Source organism: Budorcas taxicolor, chromosome 24 (assembly GCF_023091745.1).
Source record: "Budorcas taxicolor isolate Tak-1 chromosome 24, Takin1.1, whole genome shotgun sequence".
Classification (NCBI taxonomy): Eukaryota; Metazoa; Chordata; class Mammalia; order Artiodactyla; family Bovidae; genus Budorcas; species Budorcas taxicolor.
Genome location: NC_068933.1, coordinates 20,794,524 through 20,815,199, shown reverse-complemented (window position 1 = coordinate 20,815,199; position 20,676 = coordinate 20,794,524). Strand labels below are relative to the sequence as shown.

Genomic DNA, 20,676 nt, shown 5'->3' with positions numbered 1-20,676 from the left:
AAAAATATTAAAGAGATTTATTAGTTATACTCCAGTTACTGTAATTGGATCCAGTGGGTGATCTCAGTCACCATAGTCATTAAGTTTAAAAGTGTTTTAGATGTTGCTCAGTCTGGTTTTCAGGTTGCTTCATGCAGTTAAGCCACCCACTGTCTTGGTGAAAAAAAAATATATGCCTTCTTTCAAAGTGTTGTTGGAAGGTTAAAATTCCTTCAGTATTTCAGCATTATACCAAATTTTGTCACTGTTTCAGTCTACTGAAAAACTAAGACTGCTTACAATGTAACCGTGTGTCTGCAGTAGACCCAGATGATAAGCCTGCCTACGCTATTCTCCCTCCTCACAAGAAGTGGCTTCCCTGGTGACTCAGTCAGGAAAGAGTCTGCCCGCAATGTGGGAGACCCAGGTTCGATCTCTGGGTTGGGAAGATCCCCTGGAGAAGGAAATGGCAACCCACTCCAGTATTCTTGCCTGGAGAATTCCATGGATGAGCCTGGTGGGCTACAGTCCGTGGGGTCACAAAAGAGTCGGACACAACTAAATGACTAAATTTCACTCCTCAAGAAGAGACGTAAGTAATAATGGACATTAGGGCATCTCTTCCTTCTTTGGGGGTTATGTTTCTTATGCTTATTCTGTATAATAACTATGAAAAGGAATTTCTGTCATCATCATTTTACAGACAAGGAAACAGATTCAGTAAACTCAATTTGCAGAACCTCACAGCTGGGATAGGATTCTGTGTACATCTAACTTAAGACTTTGTACTTTTCACAGTGCTATGCCTAGTTGCTCAGTTGTGTCCGACTTTTTGTGGCCCCATGGACTGTACCCTGCCAGGCTCATCTGTCATGGGAATTCTCCAGGCAGGAATACTGGAGTAGGTTTCCATGCCCTCCTCCAGGGGATCTTCCTGACCCAGGAATCCAACCAGGGTCTCCTGCATTGCAGGCGGATTCTTTCCCAGTTGAGCTACCAAGGAAGCCCTTTCACAGTGTTGAGTTCTCCAAATCTGGCCTGTGCCTCATACGCTGGATGTTTAATCCAGTGGATGCAGTGAGCCATTACGACTCTAAATAAATGTCTAAGAACATTTATATGGCAAATAAATGTTAGTACTTAAATGGTCAGTTCTCTCACACCCTCTGCCACATCACACAGATTTTTTTTTTCTTTGAATCCTTGAAAGCTAATGAGCTTGGCATAACAGAAGATGTTCTAACATTCATAGACACATACTTGAGAAGGAAATGTTGGCAGGTATGTCTTCTCCCCAATGGCAGCCTTTCAGAAGCCATAACAGGCTGCAGAAAACAGACATGTTTTCAAACAATATGCTTAAAAACTCTGAATATAAAATGTTGAATTAAACATTTTTTTTTCTCATCTGCTGATGGCTTATGAAGCTTAAACAGTGAGGTCAGAAATAATTTAAATCCCCTTTACCATTTTCTGTCACCATTACCACCACCAAACTTGATTCTTTGTAAAGCAAAACTATTTTACATGCAAAACTGGATTTGCCCAATTCCAGTCCTTTTTAATCCAATTTTTGAGATATCCTTACAAAGTTAAGAGGCCATCCAAAATGCTGAATCATTTACTAAGATTGCTAGACATTTATTTATTTAAAACAACCAATATCTCATTCTTCTTTGGAAATGATATACTTTGAAATAATTCTTGGCAAAATACTGTTATCTGATTTGCAGAAACGCTGAAATCCTTGGCTTGCACAGTAAAATGAAGTTCTTAAAATAGTAATGAACTCTGTACAACAGCGCAGCATTTTTGTAATGTGAAAACTGTATGCACAAGGGAAATAATGAGAAAAGCAGTTTGGTGGAGAATTTCTGTGTCTTAGTAAAGAACTAGTATACATACAAGTAGCAGTTGTGTCTTACCTTTGAACACATGCCGGAGTACCTCTGAGTCCTTAATTCTGAGCAGACTGTATTCTAGGGCTGGTAATTTATTTTTTTTCTTTTTCATTATTATTTCATATAATTGTATATGAGTCATGGGATTAAGAATCAAGTGTATGCTGGGGAGAGAAATCTATTCATAGTGCTCTAAGGTGTAGGATAGAGACAAAGCTTGCAGTTGCCTGGCATAGAGGAAGTAACATATGCAAATGTTAAAACATACATAGATATTATAGCTTCCTGGTTTTGAGCTTTAAAAAAAATATGTGAAGAAATAGTCATAAGTTGTTCTTGGTCTCATGCTTCCTAGGGGGAAAAATGCTTGTTAACGTATATATTAGGTACTGTTGGTTGTTTATAGAGCTAAATAAAGCATTGGTTCTGGTTTGGTTTCACTCTGCTTTCCAAACTTCCTCCACCCCCTTAAGATGAAGGATGATAAAAAGCCTACAGAGTACCTGTTTCATGATGAGTTTAAAGTCGAATGGTTGTGTAAAATGCTATGTTTTGTAGCCCTTAATGCAGAGCTTTATGGCAGGCTGCTGCTAAGTTGCTTCAGTCGTGTCCAACTCTGTGCGACCCCATAGACGGCAGCCCACCAGGCTCCCCCGTCCCTGGGATTCTCCAGGCAAGAACATTGGAGCGGGTTGCCATTTCCTTCTCCAGCGCATAAAAGTGAAAGTGAAGTCACTCAGTCATGTCTGACTCGTCACGACCCCATGGACCACAGCCTACCAGATTCTTCTGTCCATGGGATTTTCCAGGCAAGAGTACTAGAGTGGGTTGCCATTGCCTTCTCCTACAGCAGGCTAATGCTCCTCATAGATGACTGTCATTTCAAACCAGGAGTATGAATGTGATGAGTAGTTGCATCCATTTCAAACACAAAAACCTCCTAAAAATCCACAATTAAAATTGTGAAAGTTAAAAACATCATTTAAAAAGATCTAATAACCCAAGCCTTATTATCACAGTAAATCTCAGTAGGATAGAAGCTGTTCTCTGCTTTTTAACACCAGTGCTCTGCATTGTAGGATGATTCATATGCCATAATATTTCTTCTGTCTCAAACACATTATATTGGTTTAATTATGTTCTATGAAAAATGTAAGCTCCAGATTAATATATTTATTACTACATAATTTTCACAATTTATGAAAGTTTCTTTGGCATCTGTACATTATGTTATATCAGTAGAAATGTGTTTTTTGTGAGCATTCTGAACTATAGGGCAGCTCTGATTTCAGAGTGGAATAAGCTCCTTTTTCTTTCAAATTTTTCTTGAATAAAATTATGCATTAATACTTTGTAATATCATATAGGTATTATCTCTGTGGCATATTTACAAGTGAGAAGCAAATAACTGCTGATAATATTTGTTTCCAGTGACGTAACTTCTAACAAACAGCTTTTCCCATTAGGTAGTGGAATCATTTGGCCATTTGAAGATAGGTATGTCTGTTTATGGACTTCCCTGGTGGCTCAGACAGTAAAGCTTCTGCCTACAATCCAGGAGACCCAGGTTCAATCCCTAGGTCAGGAAGATCTCCTGGAGGAGAAAATGGCAACCCACTCCAGTATTCTTGCCTGTAAAATCCCATGGACAGAGAACCCTGGTAGGCTATACAGTCCATGGGGTTGCAGAGAGTCGGACACGACTAAGCAACTTAACTTACTCACTCATGTCTGTTTATAGGTAATTTTTGTATATAGCCAAATGTATAATTTTGTTCATGTCAGGAGTATGACAACAATATAATGAAATGAGTTAATATCTTATTAGGGTATACTTTTCTTAATACGTTTAGCATTTAATTTTCTTTAATGAGGAGAGGTAATGGCCTATATAAACTCAGACATTTAAAAGTTACTCAGATGAACTTACCCTTTCTTTTGCATTTGAATGTGCTTGTTTAAGTTTTTTGCTTATTATAAAGCTACAAATAAGCCTCAGTGTGAATATCTAGTACATGGAGTGATCCCCTAGCTTCTGTTCTCCATTCATCATAAAATTTCTTAACAGAGGAAACATACCTCAACATAATAAAGGCCTTATATGATAAACCCACAGCTAACATGTTATTCAGAGGTACAAAGCTGTAAGCTTTTCCTCTAAGATCAGGAAGAAAGCAAGGATGTCCACTTTCAGCACTTTTGACATATTCGCTGTTCAAGTGAGAGCAGTTATGCAAGAAAAAGGACATCCAAATCAGAAAGGAAGAAGTAAAACTGTCACTTGTTCAGATAACATAATACTGTATATGAAAGTGAAAGTGTTAGTCGCTCAGTGTTGTGTGACTTTTTGCAATCCATGAGGCTGCTTGGCCTGGAATTTTCCAGGGAAGAATACTGGAGTGGGTTGCCGTTTCCTCTTCTAGGGGTGAAAGTGTTAGTTGCTCAATTGTGTCTGACTCTTACTCTGAGAATTAATAAATGAATTCAGTAAAGTTGCAGGATAAAAAAATCAGTATACAGAACAATGAGGCACTTCCACATACTAATATCAAACTATCAGTTAAACTAAAAAACGAGTTTCATTCACAGTTCATCAAAAAGAATGAAATAACTTAGGAATAAGTTTAACCAAGGAGTTTAAAGACCTGTACACAAGTAACTACTAAGACACTGATGAAAGAAATTGAAAATGACACAAGCAAAGGGAAAGTTACACTTTGCACATAGGTTGGAAGCATTAGTATTGTTAAAATATTTACTACCAAATATTATACTACCCAAAGCAGTCTACAGATTCAGTGCAATTACTATCAAAATTCCAAAGGCACTTTTCACAGAAATAGAAGAAACAATCCTAAAGTCTGTATGGATCCACAGAAGATGCTGAATAGACAAAGAACTCTTAAAAGCAAAGTTGGAGGCATCACGCGCCCTGATTTCAAACTTTATTACAAAACTGTAGTAATCAAAATACAAGGGTACTGGACTTACAAATAGACATACTGATCAATGGAGCTGAATAGACAACACAATAATAAACACACATATGTGATCAGTTTGGGACAAAGGAAACAAGAATAGGTGTTCAGGAAAGGACAGTCTCATCAATAAATGGTGTTGGGAAAACTGGACAGCCACATGCAGAGGAATAAAACCAGACCCCTACCTTAGCCACACAAAAAAAGTTAACCCAAAATGGAGAAAAGATTTGAATGCAAGACCTGAAACTGTAAAACTCCCAGAAGAAAACATATGTGGTAAGATCTTTGACGTTGTTCTTGGTGATAAATTTTTGTATCTGACATAAAATGCCAACGCAAAACAAGCAAAAATAAGTGGGGTCTGCATCAAACCAAGAAGCTTCTGTACAGCAAAGGAAACCATCAACAAAATGAAAAGATCATCTGAATCAGAGAAAATATTTGCCAACTATGTATCTGTTAAGGGGTTAATACCCAGAATAAAGTATTGGCACGCTGTGGTCCATGGGGTCAAGTTGGACACGACTGGGCAACTGAACGTCAACCCAGGATAGGTTAAAAACTCATACAGCTCGATAGCAAAAACAACAAATAAATTAATTTGAAAAACAGGCAGAGAGAAATGGGTAAATGGTTTGGACACTTCGTAAAAGAAGATGTAGAAATGGTCCCAAGAAACATTTAAAGATGCTTACATTTTTAGTCATTTGGAACATGTAAATTAAAACCAAAGTAGTTACCAATAGAAGCCCATTAAATATGCTCAAATTTCAAAGAAAGGTGACATTAGGGTTAGGACAGATATGCAGGAAAATGAGTCTTCATATATTACTGGTGGAAATATTAAATGGTATCTTTCTTCAATTTCACTTCTGATTATTTATCAAAAGGAAATGAAAACGTGTGTACATACAAAGGCTTGTCTTTGAATATTCATAGAAGTTTTATTCACAAGTATACTTTGAAAGAAACAATATAGCATCCATGCTGCTGCTAAGTCGCTTCAGTCTTGTCCAACTCTGTGCGACCCCATAGACGGCAGCCCACCAGGCTCCCCCGTCCCTGGGATTCTCCAGGCAAGAACACTGGAGTGGGTTGCCATTTCCTTCTCCAGTGCATGAAATTGAAAAGTGAAAGTGAAGTCGTTCAGTCGTGTCGACTCTCAGGGACCCCATGGACTGCAGCCCACCAGGCTCCTCCATCCGTGGGATTTTCCAGGCAAGAGTACTGGAGTGGGTTGTCATTGCCTTCTCCATAGTGTCCATAAACGGGAATATATAAACCAACTGTGAAATATGCATACAAAAAAAAAAAAACTAGACACAGAATCAGAAGAGATATTGTTCTAAAGAGAGATACAGGTGGTAGTTAAGCCACTAAAGCCTAGTATACACATACTGTATGATGCAGCATTTTCAAGAAAATTTTCTTACCCCTTCAGAGGTCTATGGAGGGAAATAATTAGGAAAAGGCACCAGTGGACTGTTTTTTAATAGTATTCTACTTGATCTCAGTGTTAGTTATAATGGTGTATTCATGTTAAAATTCATTAATCTATACCCTTTAAATCATGTCCTTTTTTGCATGAATATTTTAGTAAATAAGATACAAGAGTAAACTTGTAGTTTAACTATAAAAATTTAAAATTTCCAAATTAGAGTGGCAAAGTGCTGGACATTTCCATTATTAACGTAAAAAAATAAGAAATACCATTTATACTTATTTTAGAGAAAGAATTGTAATCGAGGCCATTTTGCACTGTCAAAGTTTATTTGGTATTTTATTATGTTGTGAGAAGTGCCCACAGCTCTGTGTGTAATTATAAATACTGTAAATATATCTGTCACTACTTCAAATGATCAAGCAAGTTTGCCATGTTTAAGCCTGCTTTTGTTTTGTTGAACCATTTCTTAGAATCTTGAATAAATTATGTATTAAGATGGATTTTTAAAAACTTCTATAACAAACCATATGTAATATAGCTACTGCTATTGAATTTTAACTTCTCATTTTAAAATTTGAGCATTTTCTCATGTGTATATAACATTTGTAATACTGTAGTCTATACCTTTCCTTATTAATGGATTAAATCACCAAACCTAGTGTGGATCCAGTAACTACCACAGTTTTGAAGTAGTTAAGAGTATAAACAGATGTTTTGAGATATCCACTGTAACTGTTATAATATGAAAATGTTAGAGTATGAAACAGGTGCTGTTAAAACTATTGTGATCGGTCAACTGCATACTTATCAGACAGTGAAAATGAAGTTTTGTTTTTATCTCTTTTAAGTACCCAGATCTCCTTCCACCCCTGCATTCTATGCATGGCCCCTTGGAGTCTGTTCTCTGTTACTTGAACCATTTCTACTCTTTTGTAAGGCTAACACCCCCACTTGGGTACTAGGTCTCATTCCTGCTCTGCACTGGTATTCAGTGACAGTGCACTGACAATCTCCCCTCTTTCTCTGTCATCCTTATTTTTTCTTTTATTACTGAACCTTTCTCATTAGCAAGGCACACAGCTCCTTATTCATCCTGAAGAGACATATTGCTGTTTTCCCTTCCAGAAACTGTCCTATTTACCTGATCCCTTTTATAGCAAAACTCCTTGAAACAATTGTCTATATTGTTTCCTTCTTTTCTCATAAGGCTTTTGTCTCACTCACTTTTCCATTGAAAATGCTCTAGTCTAGGGCACAGATATTTTCCAGCGACATAAATTCAGATATTAGTTCTGGGTTTATTTCACATCACTGGTCTTGCAAGAGTATCTACACAACTTATTTCTTCGTCCACAACCACTTTCTCGTGTTCCAGGGGGCCACACTTCTCTCACTGCTACTTCTTAATCATCTTTGCTCATTTGTTTGTTATCTCCTTCACTTCCTACTTTGGAGAGTCTTCTGGATCTTGCTCATCCTATCTATATTTAATTGGTGTCTAGCTTTAAAGACTGTCTGTTGTGTGCATGTTAAGTCGCTTCAGTTATGCCTGACTCTTTGTGACCCCATGGACTGTAGCCCACTAGGCTCTCTGTCCATGGGATTCTCCAGCTATGCAAGAAAAATGGAGTGGGTTGCCGTGCTCTCCTTCAGGAAATGCTGTTTATTATTGAGTCCTAAGTTTTATCTTGGGGCCAGATATCTCTGTAAACTCCAGACTGATGATAAATCTAACTTGTTCATCCTGCATCTCTACCTGGAAGCCTACCAGGTGTCTCAAAACAGACTCCTAAGCTCAGTCCCCAAACCTAATTGTCCCACACCTTTGATTTCTCAGTTAATGGCAACTTTATTTTTCCAGTTGTTCAAGTCAAAAACCTGTGTTTTCTCACCGCTTCTTTCCTCCTATACCCTACATCTAATCTCAGAAAATCCCCTTGGTTCTTCCTCCAAAATACATCTAGATTCCAACAACTTCTCACCCTACTTACCACCTTTAAGGCCTAATTATTTAATAGTCCACTTCTTGCAATAGCATTTGAACTGTATCCCAGCTTCCACCTTTACACACCATATGATTAATTTTCCAACCCAGGGGCTCTGGGATCTGGCCTTGCACTATTCACCAAACCTTATGTTTCTTCTCTCCTCAGCAACTGTCCTTCAGTCCTCTTGGCTTCTTTACTGTCTCTTAATATGCCAGATATTCTTCAACACAGCCTGGCTCACTGGCTCTTCCCTCTTTTCTCAAGTATTTTCCTGGCTTGTCAACATCTTCAGATCTCTGATGAAAGCTCCACTGTCGTGGAGAGGCCCCTGCTGACCACTCATAAGAACTGCAATCCTTCTCTCAAGACTTCTTTTCTCCTTCCCTGCTGTTCATTTTTCATTGTCTCTAATTATTTTGGATTTCCCTGGTAGCTTAAATGGTAAAGAATCTGCCTGCAATGCAAGAGACTTGGGTTCAGTCACTCAGTCAAGGAAAACTCCCCTGGAGAAGGGAATGGCTGCCCACTCCAGCATTCTTGCCTGGAGAATCCCATCAACAGAGGAGCCTGGCGGGCTACAGTCCATGGGGTCGGAGAGAGTCAGATATGACTGAGCAACTAACATTTTCATCATATAATTTAATTACTTTTCTTTTTTTTTTTTTTTTTACTATTTTCTCCCTATAGAATGCAAGCTCCATGAGGATAGTGTCTACCTTGTATTTTTGTTCTTTGTTTTATTCTCAGCTTCTTAAACAGACCTAGAGATCAAAGCCAGGTCTTTTGCATTGCAGGCATATTCTTTACCATCTGAGCCAGCAGGGATGCCCTCTTGAATATATAGTCGGTTCTTGGTATATAAATGTTGAATGAGTGAAGGAGGAATGCCTACTTATTTTTTATGACTCAGAGCACAAGTCACTTACTGAGGATCTTCACCTAAGGGCAGGGATTATTTTTACCTTATTCATTGCTATATTCCTATTGTCCAGTAAACAATTGTCAAATGAGTAAATTAGTCTGGAAAGGCTTCACAGAAAACCATATATAGACCCCAAATATAAAGAGGTTGGCTCTGTAGGAATCTTAGGCAGGTGTGGCATTAACAAGATGTAGATGTAGCCACTGCCTACAACATGGATGGACCCGGTCATTATCATACTAATTGAAGACAGAGAAATATATGGTGTCACTTACATGCAGAGTCTTTAAAAAAAATGATACAAATGAACTTATTTTTGAAACAGATGTTAGAAACAACAGTTACCAGAGAGAAGGGCTTGTGGGGAGGGACAGATTGGCGATTGAGAATTGACATGTACACACTGCTATGTTTAAAATAAATTACCAACAAAGACCTATTGTTAAAAAAAATAATTAAAAACACTCAACTCCAAATCTGTGTGACTTTGTTCCTTTTTACCCTCACAAGCTTCTTCCTTATTCTTTATCTCATTGGGTGGCACTACTGACTGTACATTGTTCTTCAGATCAGCAACCCAGAGGTTAATTTTTTACTATTTTCTATCACGTCAATCAATCAATGAAGTCTGTTGATTCCATCTCGTAAATATTTCTGTTTATCTAAATTGCTCAATTATGTCATTACTATGGAATTGTTCCCTTGGTACCACGGGAACATTTCATGTAGAGATGGGCATGATAAAGTACAAAAATGGCAAGGACCTAACAGAAGCAGAAGAGGTTAAGAATATGTGGCAAGAATATACAAAAGAGCTGTGCAAAAGAGGTCATAATGACCTGGATAACTGATGGTATGGTCACAAACCTAGAGCCAGACATCCTGGGGTGAGAAGTCAAGTGGGTCTTTGGAAGAATCACTATGAACAAAGCTAGTGGAGGTGATGATAGAATTCCTGCTGAGCTATTTCAGATCCTAAAAGATGATGCTGTTAAATTGCTGCATTCAATATGCCACCAAATTGGAAAACTCATCAGTGGCCACAGGACTGGAAAAGGTCAGTTCTCATTCCAATCCCAAAGAAAGGCAATGGCAAAGAATGCTCAAACTACCACACAATTGCACTCATCTCACATGCTAGCAAATTAATGGTCAAAATCCTTCATGCTAGACTTCAGCATTATGTGAACTGAGAACTTCCAGATGTACAAGCTGGATTTAGAAAAGGCAGAGGAACCAGAGATGATATTGCTAGCATTTGTTTGATCATAAAGAAAGCAAGGGAATTCCAGAAAAATATTTACTACTGCTTCATTGACTACACGAAAACTTTTGTGTGGATCACAACAAACCATGGAAAATTCTTAAAGAGATGGGGATACCAAACCACCTGACCTATCTCCTGAGAAGCCTGTATACAGGACGAGAAGCAATAATTAGAACTGGATATGGAACAATGGACTGGTTCCAAATTGGGGAAGGAGTACGTCAAAGCTGTTTATTGTCACCTTGCATATTTAACTTCTATGCACAGTACATTGTGCAAAATGCCAGTCATTACAATGCTTAAGTAATGACTTAAGCTGGAATCAATATGGCAGGAGAAATATCAATGACGTCAGATATACAGATGATACCACTTTAATGGCAAAAAGCCAAGAGGACCCAAAGAGCCTCTTAATGAAGGTGAAAGAGAGTGAAAAAGCTGCCTTAAAATTCAACATTCATAAAACAAAGATCATGGTGTCTGGTCCCATCACTTCATGACAAATAGATGAATGAAAAGTGGATGAACTTTGGATGAAAAGGACAGTGACAGACTTTATTTTCTGTGCTCTAAAATCACTGTGAATGGTGACTGCAGCCATGAAATTAAAAGACGCTTGCTTCTTGGAAGAAAAGCCTCAACAAACCTAGTTCAGTTCAGATCAATTCAATTCAGTTGCTCAGTCATGTCCTACTCTTTGCGACTCCATGAACCACAGCACACCAGGCCTCCCTGTCCATCACCAATTCCCAGAGTCCACCCAAACCCATGTCCATTGAGTCGGTGATGCCATCCAACCATCTCATCCTCTGTTGTCCCCTTCTCCTCCTGCCCTTAATCTTTCCCAGCATCAGGGTCTTTTCCAATGAGTCAGACCTAGATAGTGTACTAAAAAGCAGAGACACCACTTCGCCAACAAAGGTCCATATAATCAAAGCTATGGTTTTCACAGTAGTCAGTATGGATATGAGAGTTGGACCATAAGGAAAGCTGAGTGCCAAAGAATTGATGCTTCTGAACTGTGATGCTGGAAAAACTCTTGAGAGTCCCTTGGCCAGCAAGGAGATTAAACCAGCCAGTCCTAGGAAATCACCCCTGAGTATTGATTGGAAGGACTGATGCAGAAGCTCCAATACTTTGGCCACCTGATGGGAAGAAGTGACTCATTGGAAAAGACCCTGATGCTGGGAAGGATTGAGGGCAAGAGAAGGGAATGACAGAGGATGACATGACAGTGGACTTGAATTTGAGCAAACACTGGGAAATAGTGAAAGACAGGGAAGCGTGGTGTGTTATAGTTCACGGGGTCGCAAAGAGTCGGACAGGACTTAGCAACTGAACAAGGAACAACAATAGGCATGGAATTGGCCACTCTAGTCTCACAAACAGTTTTGTGTATCAGCCTCCAAACTGATGTCTGTGCCTCAAGTTACACTTTTCCCCAGTCTGTTCTCCACAGTGGCTAGTACCATCCTTCTAAAATACAGACTTGATCATGCATTTTTTCCACCACAGTTAGGAATATCAATTGAAGCAGTAAAAGAGAAGGAATATAGATGGGTAAAAGTAAAACCAGAAATACATACAATTTAAGTGCTGATTTAGTGACTACAACAGTTTGATCCTCAAAAATTCAGAACCCTAATCTTACAGTGTCTAATAAAAACAAAAATGTCATTTGCTTATACTATAAATGTGTTTATTCACTAGGTACATCTTTGCCTGGATTTTAAAATATACTCTGCCTTTCACACTATTATAATCTACAGAATATTTGACTTTCATATATTCTTTAAATCACTGATATGATCCTCTGTAAACAGATATAATTTATTTTTCTCATATAACAATTTCCCACTTTTATATGATGTTTTAGATGGTACATCATTCTCTATGTCACTCTGGGCCTAGTATTCTAGTGTACTTTCTAAGGTTAAAGTGCAAGTATTCTATAAAATCTTGGTTTTCAGAAAATATCTCAAGCCAGGGAAAGTCTGGAGGTCCAATCTGGCTTTTAAGAAGCTTGTGTTAAGTTCAGAGTTATTATCAAGAAAACAGGGAAAGGATTCATATTAATCTCTCTAATCTTGGTGTATCATTTTCAGTTTCTTCTGAAATGCAGTGGTTGCCAGGAAGTTATGAAACAGAATCTGGATTTATTCTTTGGGTTTAAAAACTCTCCGTAATTTCCCCAATCCTACTGGTTCCCTTTTGTGTCCTCTTATCTCCTTTACAAATTGTGCAGATCTAACATGTTTAGATCCCTAGTCACATTGCTTAGTCTGACCTTGAATTTTGTTGATACATCTCAGCTACCTGCCAGAGGCAGGCAGCTCAAAAACAGTGAGCTGGGCAAGTTCTGAGACATTCAGAAGTCGTTTAACCTGAAGACACTTTAGTCTAAAGATGCTAAGTTTGTAAATTTAAGCATAGGTGATTTAAACAAAACATGCTTACATCTGAGTTACAGAGATTGACTGTGACTTCTGGTTTATACTCTCTCCTCTACCCTCTCCATAATGCCTCAGATTTTTAAGATTAGTTTTCCAAATACAGCTTTTCTTGCTGGATCTAGCAGTAATGTGGTTTCTGTGAATTATTCCTGGCTCTATTTAAAAGCATCATGTTTCATCTATGCTTTTAACTATGCTTTACCTCTGGTTAGGACATATGAGATTATCAGTCACCATGCCAGATACTTTATATATGTTACCCAATTTGGTCATTAATATATGTCTTAAGCATAGTTGGTATCACCATTTTATAGATACCAAATCTGACAGCAGAAGAATAAGTTACTTACCAAAGGTCCCATAATTAGTAAATGAAAATGCTTTTAACAGATGAGCTGATATACATGGTATTTGAAAGTAGTTTAATGACCATTTTTTAAAGAATGCAGTGTTCCCCCATTTCTTAGTTTGCATGGTATAACACTGTACCCTGTCTTTTCAGTGTATAGTCTTTGCTATGACTTCTGGCCAGATGTGGAATCACATCCGTGGACCACCATATGCTCATAAAAACCCACACAATGGACAAGTGGTAAGTGCATGTTGTAAGCATCAATATTATGAACTTGAATCCTGTTTACACGGCAGTCAGAAATTTCATATTTAGTAAGAAAGAGGTTATTTATAAGTCTAAATATATGTTCCATTTTTTCTCATGTTCCTCCACTATGTACATACACACATGCACACACATATATATGTATGTATGTACATATATATTTTATGGTGAGGACTGCTTTAGCATGGATTAAAAAAAAATTCAGTGTACCTACCATACCAAGTATACATACATAAATTATTTTTTCAACTTTGTAGACTTCTATGGCAATAATATGTAATGCCCAAAGAGGAAATAGAAAAAGTTTTAACGAGCATCCCAGCATTGGTAAATTTAATTAAGTTTAGAAGATCATTAAAAACTCTGGTATTCATTGTATTAGAATGCCAGGAACAGTCTGCCACAAAATTGAAAGTGAAATTGGCGTGCAGTTCTGTCAGTAGCAGAGTTGACTTTAGTAACTGCTACTATCTTATTGCCTTCCCTTTCCACCAAAAATGGCCAGTGGCACATATTGTCATAGATCGACTTTACAAAATACCGTCTCTGAGGCTTAGTATTAGAGGTTACCGAAGATTATTAGCTGTTTTAAAATGTGCCTCTTTGTTCTAGTTTTTTCTTTATACAGATTTTTGAGAGAAGAATATGATAGTCCTTATGTACTCATCACCAAGCTTAATTGCCACTTCATAACCTGCCGTGTTCCATGTATTCTCCTGCCCAGTACTCTTTACCTGCTGTAGGATTCTTTTGAAATAACTTACCAATATCATTTCATTTACACATAAATATTTCAGTAGGTAATTATAAAAAATAAGATTATCTTTTAAAATCTAACGATAGTACCACACAATCACACATAAAATGGTAATAAATTCTTAATTTCTGAAATTTGGTTCTGAATGGAATACTGTTACTCTGTGCCAAATAATGTTATGATTTCTCTATAAAGGTATAATGTAAGCTTGTGAGGGTTATTCTTCATTGCTTACAGTACTTCACATATATTTAATATTAAAGAAAGCTAACAAGTTATTCATTTCTTCTTCCTAAATTGATTGTGACTTTCTTTGAACTTCTTTGTGGAACTGTAATTTAGGGATATAATTCATTTTATTTATTGTATGCTCCCTGGTGACTCAATGAGGTTTTAAGGACTAGTTGCAAATGAGCAGAGTTGCAGTCACTAAGACTACATATTAAAGTAACCAGTTTGGTCTCATATTGCCGTCATCATTTTCAGATATTTTCTACAGGTGTCTAGGATATAGCTTCAAAGTTAGACTCTAAACCAGATATGCTTTTTGTTAGATGTACTGTGTATTTTCGAAATCTGTCACTACTTAGAGAAGTGATTTGAGTATCTCAACTATTCAGAATTAGATTTTACAGAAAAAATAATGGAAGTAATTATCAAACAATAAATTGTCCCCTTTTCTTCAAGTCTTCCTGACTGTCCTTTTTTAGAGTGTGGTTGTTTTCTCTGCCCTCCCCTAAATTATCCATACTCACTGTCACCCTTTCCTCTTTAAATTTTTTCTCCTTTATCACTTAAAACATGCTATATAATGTATTTATTTTGTGTTACATTTGTTTGTCTTTTGCCAGGACCCCAGTAGGATATAAGCACTTCACAAAGTGATTTTTTTATATCTGTTTTAGTCCCTGATATATTCCTGTTTCATAGAGAAGGGCCTGACACAAAAGATTTGATCACTGTGGTGTCAGTGATACTTAAAAGTATAAATTTAGGAAATCTTTTATTTTTATTCCTGTCTCTTAATATTTTTCTAAAATAATATTCCTTAGGTAAAAATAATGAAGCACTGCTTTTTGTTATTGTTTATTATTTGCTAATATATATGAAAAATAACCTTATGAAATGTTTTAGCTTGTGTAGGGGAAGGAAATACAATTTTTCCTCTCCTGTTCTGAGCCCCTCTTTGGCTGAGGTCCCTGTAATAAAAAGAGAGTAACAAGGGAAAACCAAATCTGTTACCATGTATACCTCATGTATACATGGAAGATACTCAGGAAAGAAAAAAAAAAAGAACAACACTTAGAAGTGGCTTAGACCTCAGGCTTAGGTACCAGCTTTTGTTAAAGACAAAAAGAAAAGTACTGAGGGAAAATCAGTTATGTGGAGGTGACCAGGAAAAGGAAAGATTAAGTTTACTATGCAGATAGAATTTAGCGGGTACCTTTGCAGTTGATAAGGAGCTAAAGTTGTCTCCAGGGGTTAACCTTTGTCCTTCCTGGTAGAGAAAGGAGAAGGGACACCTTTGTAAATTTAGGTCCTGCTTTTAGGGAGATGGGAGAAGGCAGAGAAATTTTCTTATATCTGCTTCATCTCATCTCTGCTTTATCTCAGTGCCTGCAGCTTTAATTCTTAGGCCAAAGTGGCATATTAGAGTGTCATATTCTATCATCCTTCATTCTCTCATCTTCTTAACCGTTTCAATCTTTGATAAATCATGAAACTCTAATCCCTTCACATGTAGTTTATTGGAGTAAGCGCCAAGAAAGTTTGCACTAACAAACAGTGACAACAACATGGATGCCATCTGTTGCTAACTGAACATATGCTGGGCACTAGACTTCACAAATGAGTATTTTAGGCCATTAGATGAACATTGCTAAAGCACATTGATTATAGTCAAAATATCAATATATGTGGACCTAACTTATCTCCAGTCAAGTGGGAGATCCTAAGTAGCTCTCCACTAATACCCCCATTGTAATCTTCAGTTGCATTCTGAGACTCTGCTACTTTGCAGAGAAACTCCATGTTAGTGTATCTGTACTGCCCCTTGTCCCCTATGTATGTGCTGCTTTTGCTTCTTCCATCCCACCCAGAATTGCTATCAAAACATGCTCATCGTCAAACACCACCTAATCTGCCATCCCTCTGAAATGCATTATTTACTTACATTAGAAATTCTTTTTTCCTTTACCTACTTATAAACATGTAGTTATCCTATTTACGTATCTCTGCATTCCTTTATCATCATAATCCTTAATTATACATTTGTCAAATTCTTACCATTGAGTTTGTTTTTCATCTTTACACTTACATACAGCTGGTCCTCAATAAATGTTTTCTTAAAAGATTATAAAGACACTAGGAGATGTGTTCTTAAATTGGATTATCTTAATTCTTTCCATTTATTTTTTCTCACTAGTTAGAAGAGTAATAGGATCAACATGTCCCTGTTAATTTAGCATAAACCAGTTAGTAACCTTAACCTGACAGGAACATTTATTTTAAGGTTCAGATTAGACTGGAAAGAAATTTTCTCTATTGATTTTAGACAATTTTTTATCCTGTTCCACATTGTTGTATTACTGTTTTGTAGGTAGAGAATGGCATGGCCAGTAGGTAGAGGTCCTGTAATGGCCCAGAGGAACACATTAAGAAAACAGAATTTTCTATATTTTTAAAAGAAAAAAACTTTACCTTTGTATGTTAATGAAAAATACATACATTGAAAGTGTATATAACTTTTAATGTGTATACTTTAGCTTTTCAGGACCTTATCTTTTCAGCACCTTATCAAAAGTTACAGAAATGATGAGACTTATACCTATAACCAAGATATTCAAAAAGATGAATTTTGTCCCAAACTCTCCACCATCTTCTGTTTTAAAAAATATAATTTTTTCTTATATTTGAGGAAAGTATTAGGATTGCAGGGAAAAAATCATGAAAGTCTTGGAAACGTATGAGGCTTCTTGGACAAAATCAATTGCTTGTATGTACTCTTGGCCAGAGATGTGGATCCAGCTTTAGACTAATGTGAGATGTTAATCGCTAAGCAGTGTAGACAAAGGCAGGTTAGAGGGGCAGGTTAAAGTCATCCCTTGGTATATAGCTCTCTTCTTGTTTTAAATTTTAACATCTTTTAGAAGAACATCCCTTCCTGCATTCTTTTATGCTTAATGTCAACATATACTGAAACAGAAAACCGTGGTTTAAGTTTTGTTTTAATGAATTGATCTGCATAATAATGTGTTTTCCTGTTACTGAACAAAATAGAAGATTAACTTTGCTTTATAACATCAACTGGTTACTGGCAAAGAGTTATAATTTAAATAATGCTTGTCCATTAGAATAATAATAGTGAATAGGTTTTTTTTTTGGATAATAGATGTGCTTAAATTTCAAGATACAACTTGAAAATCAGCACTGTCCTTCTTTGGTAATTTCTTCATATGTTAACCTATATTTCTGAAAAGAAATTACCATGTAGTATTTGTGTTTTTGAGAATAGCTATAATTAGGCTATTTATCTCTTTCAGTGGAATACAATGACAGATGAGTATCTTATGAATATTTATATAGGAATTTTGTAATTTGGCAGTAATTCTTGATGACCAGTGCACATTTAGTGGAGTAAGGGTATGAAACAGTATTTATATTGTGTTTTTCATACTAGTAACATAATTGAATAACCATTTATATTTTAAAGATTTATTTTTAGGTAGGTGCTACACATAAATAACTAATTGAATGCTAATTTTTCATTTTTCCTGAAGTTTCAAAAATGTTTTGCTTCAACTATTTGATTTGTCATAGTTGGTTTGAGAAACTATTAAAATTGTTTATAAAGAATTATTTCAATGTAAAGTGAGTTAACTTTCTTAATACTTTAAAATTATATTCAGAATGTCTCTATGGTTTCTAGAAATAGTTGGGTTTCTAAAAAAAAAGTTAAATTCTGAATGATGGTGAGTTCTTTCATGCTGGACTTTAAAAATTTGCTGTCTTTCCTGTAACATGGGAGTTTTTAATGGGTTTTGGCTTTGTTATATCTAGTTTTATACCTTTTAGGCATAATGCTCTGAGATCAGAGAGCAGATATTTTACTTTTGAGGAAATATAATAGACTAAGTAGAAGCCAGAATTAAAATGGTAGATCTCATAATGTGATTGAGAGTCATTCAGAGACTTAAGTTGATAATAATCACACAAAATATTTTAAAATACATATTTATAAAGTTTAGACATAAATATTAGTAATGGGTTATAATGGGTTATTAATGGGTCATTAATGCTAAAATCTATTTTAAATTTTTGACAGAAATTCCAGGAAATCTTAGGGCCCTGAGCAGTCTATGAATTCAAGTTGGTACCTACTGTTTTCTGCATGGAGATTGACTAATTAAATAAGGCTGAAATGTCATGAAAGCTCCATAACCTTGACAAACATAATCCTTTTAAATAAAATGACTAATGCCTAATAAGACCCTAGAGGTTTAAAGATACTGTTTTTCTCTATTATCTGATTCCTCTCATTATTCTTTGAAATACGAATCTTTGACTTTTTCTTTCAGCTTTTGCTTTTGAAGTTTCTGATCTTTAAATTATTAATAAGTTCTCACTATGAAAATCGAGAGTATTATAAAAAAATAGGTATCAATAAATGCTACCCCTTTGTAGTTTTCATGTCAAAGAGAGAGAGCACATATTTAAGCAAACTGTCTTCTTATAGGTAAAAGATTAAAGAGAATGCTGTTGAAACAAGCTGTAAAGTTATGAGAAATAGGAGATGCAGAACATTCAATGCCAGGCTTGTCATTCATACTATAAGCAGAGAGATTGAAAGGCCACTGAGAACTGAATGGCCTATTCTTGCATCAATAAAATACCATATAAATACCATACAAAACCTACGTACATACACACAGTTTAACACAGAGAATGGGTCTATGTACATTCCTGAGACCACCTTACCTGTCTCTTGTGAAACCTGTATGCAGGTCAAGAAGCAATAGATCCAGACATGAAACAATGGACTGGATCAAAACTGTGAAAGGAGTACATCAAGGTTGTATATTGTCACCCTGCTTATTTAACTTATATACAGAGTACATCATGCGAAATGCCCTGCTGGATGAAGCACAAGCTGGAATCAAGATTGCCAGGAGAAATATCAGTAACCTCAGATATGCAGATGATACCACCCTTATGGCACCAAGTGAAGAGAAATTAAATAGCTTCTGGATGAAGGTTAAAGAGGAGAATGAAAAATCAGGCTTTAAAACTCAGCATTCGAAAACAAAGATAATGGCATCTGGTCCCATCACTTCATCGCACATAGATAGGGAAACGGTGGAAACAGGGACAGACTTTATTTTCTTAGGCTCCAAAATCACTGTCGATGGTGACTGCAGCCATGAAATTAAAAGATGCCTGCTCCTTGGAAGAAAAACTGTGACAAACCTAGGCAGTATATTAAAAAGTAGAGACATTACTTTGCCCACAAAGTTTGGTACAGTCAAGGCTATGTTTTTTCCAGTAGTCATGTATGGATGTGAGAGCTGGACAATAAAAAAGGTTGAGCGCCAAAGAATTGATGCCTTAGAACTGTGGTGCTAAAGAAGACTCTTGAGAGTCTCTTGGAAGGCAGGGAGATCAAACCAATCAGTCCTAAAGGAAATCAACCCTGAATATTCACTGGAAGGACTGATGCTGAAGCTGAAACTCCAATACTTTGGCCACCTGATGCAAAGAGCCAACTCTTTGGAAAAGACTGTGATGCTGGGAAAGATTGAAGGCGGGAGGAGAAGGGGACAACAGTGGATGAATGAGATGGTTGAATGGCATCACCAATTCAATGGACATGAGTTTGAGCAAACTCTGGGAGATTGTGAAGGACAGGAAAGCCTGGCATGCTACAGTTCGTGGGGTCTCAAAGAGTCAGACACTATTGAGCAACTGAATAACAATGTTCCTGAGATGATACCATAAAGATGACAGTGAAACAGAAGTAAAGAGAGTTTCAGGGTTAAGATGATGGCCTGATATACATCTGCCTTCCTTCTTGTTAAATACTCATAGAGATTCATCAAAATGAAAAGCTAGCAGCAGAGTTACCAAGTAAAGCTAACTAAGCCCAAATCATCCCAAAGCACAGGATATTGTTAACTGCTATTATTCATATAATATTAACATCTGAATTTATTGAAATGGACATTGGCATATAGTTTCTTTGTTCTTCTGAGCTTCCTCACAATTTTCTTTTAAGTTGCCATCAGTATGCTTACATCTACTTTACTTCACATGTCCTATGTTTCATCTTACCAGAGGTCTCCTGTTCTTCCTCATGCTATCAGGATTGT

General features: G+C 36.6%; 1 protein-coding gene across 1 annotated transcript in view; it reads left to right on the top strand.

The window, feature by feature from the left end:
• Positions 1–20,676, top strand: part of TUSC3 (tumor suppressor candidate 3) — a 221,634-nt gene that overhangs the window by 125,116 nt on the left and 75,842 nt on the right. The window contains exon 6 of the mRNA XM_052661361.1: positions 13,438–13,527. Coding sequence (XP_052517321.1) covers positions 13,438–13,527 — 90 coding nt within the window. The remainder of the gene's footprint in view (positions 1–13,437; positions 13,528–20,676) is intronic.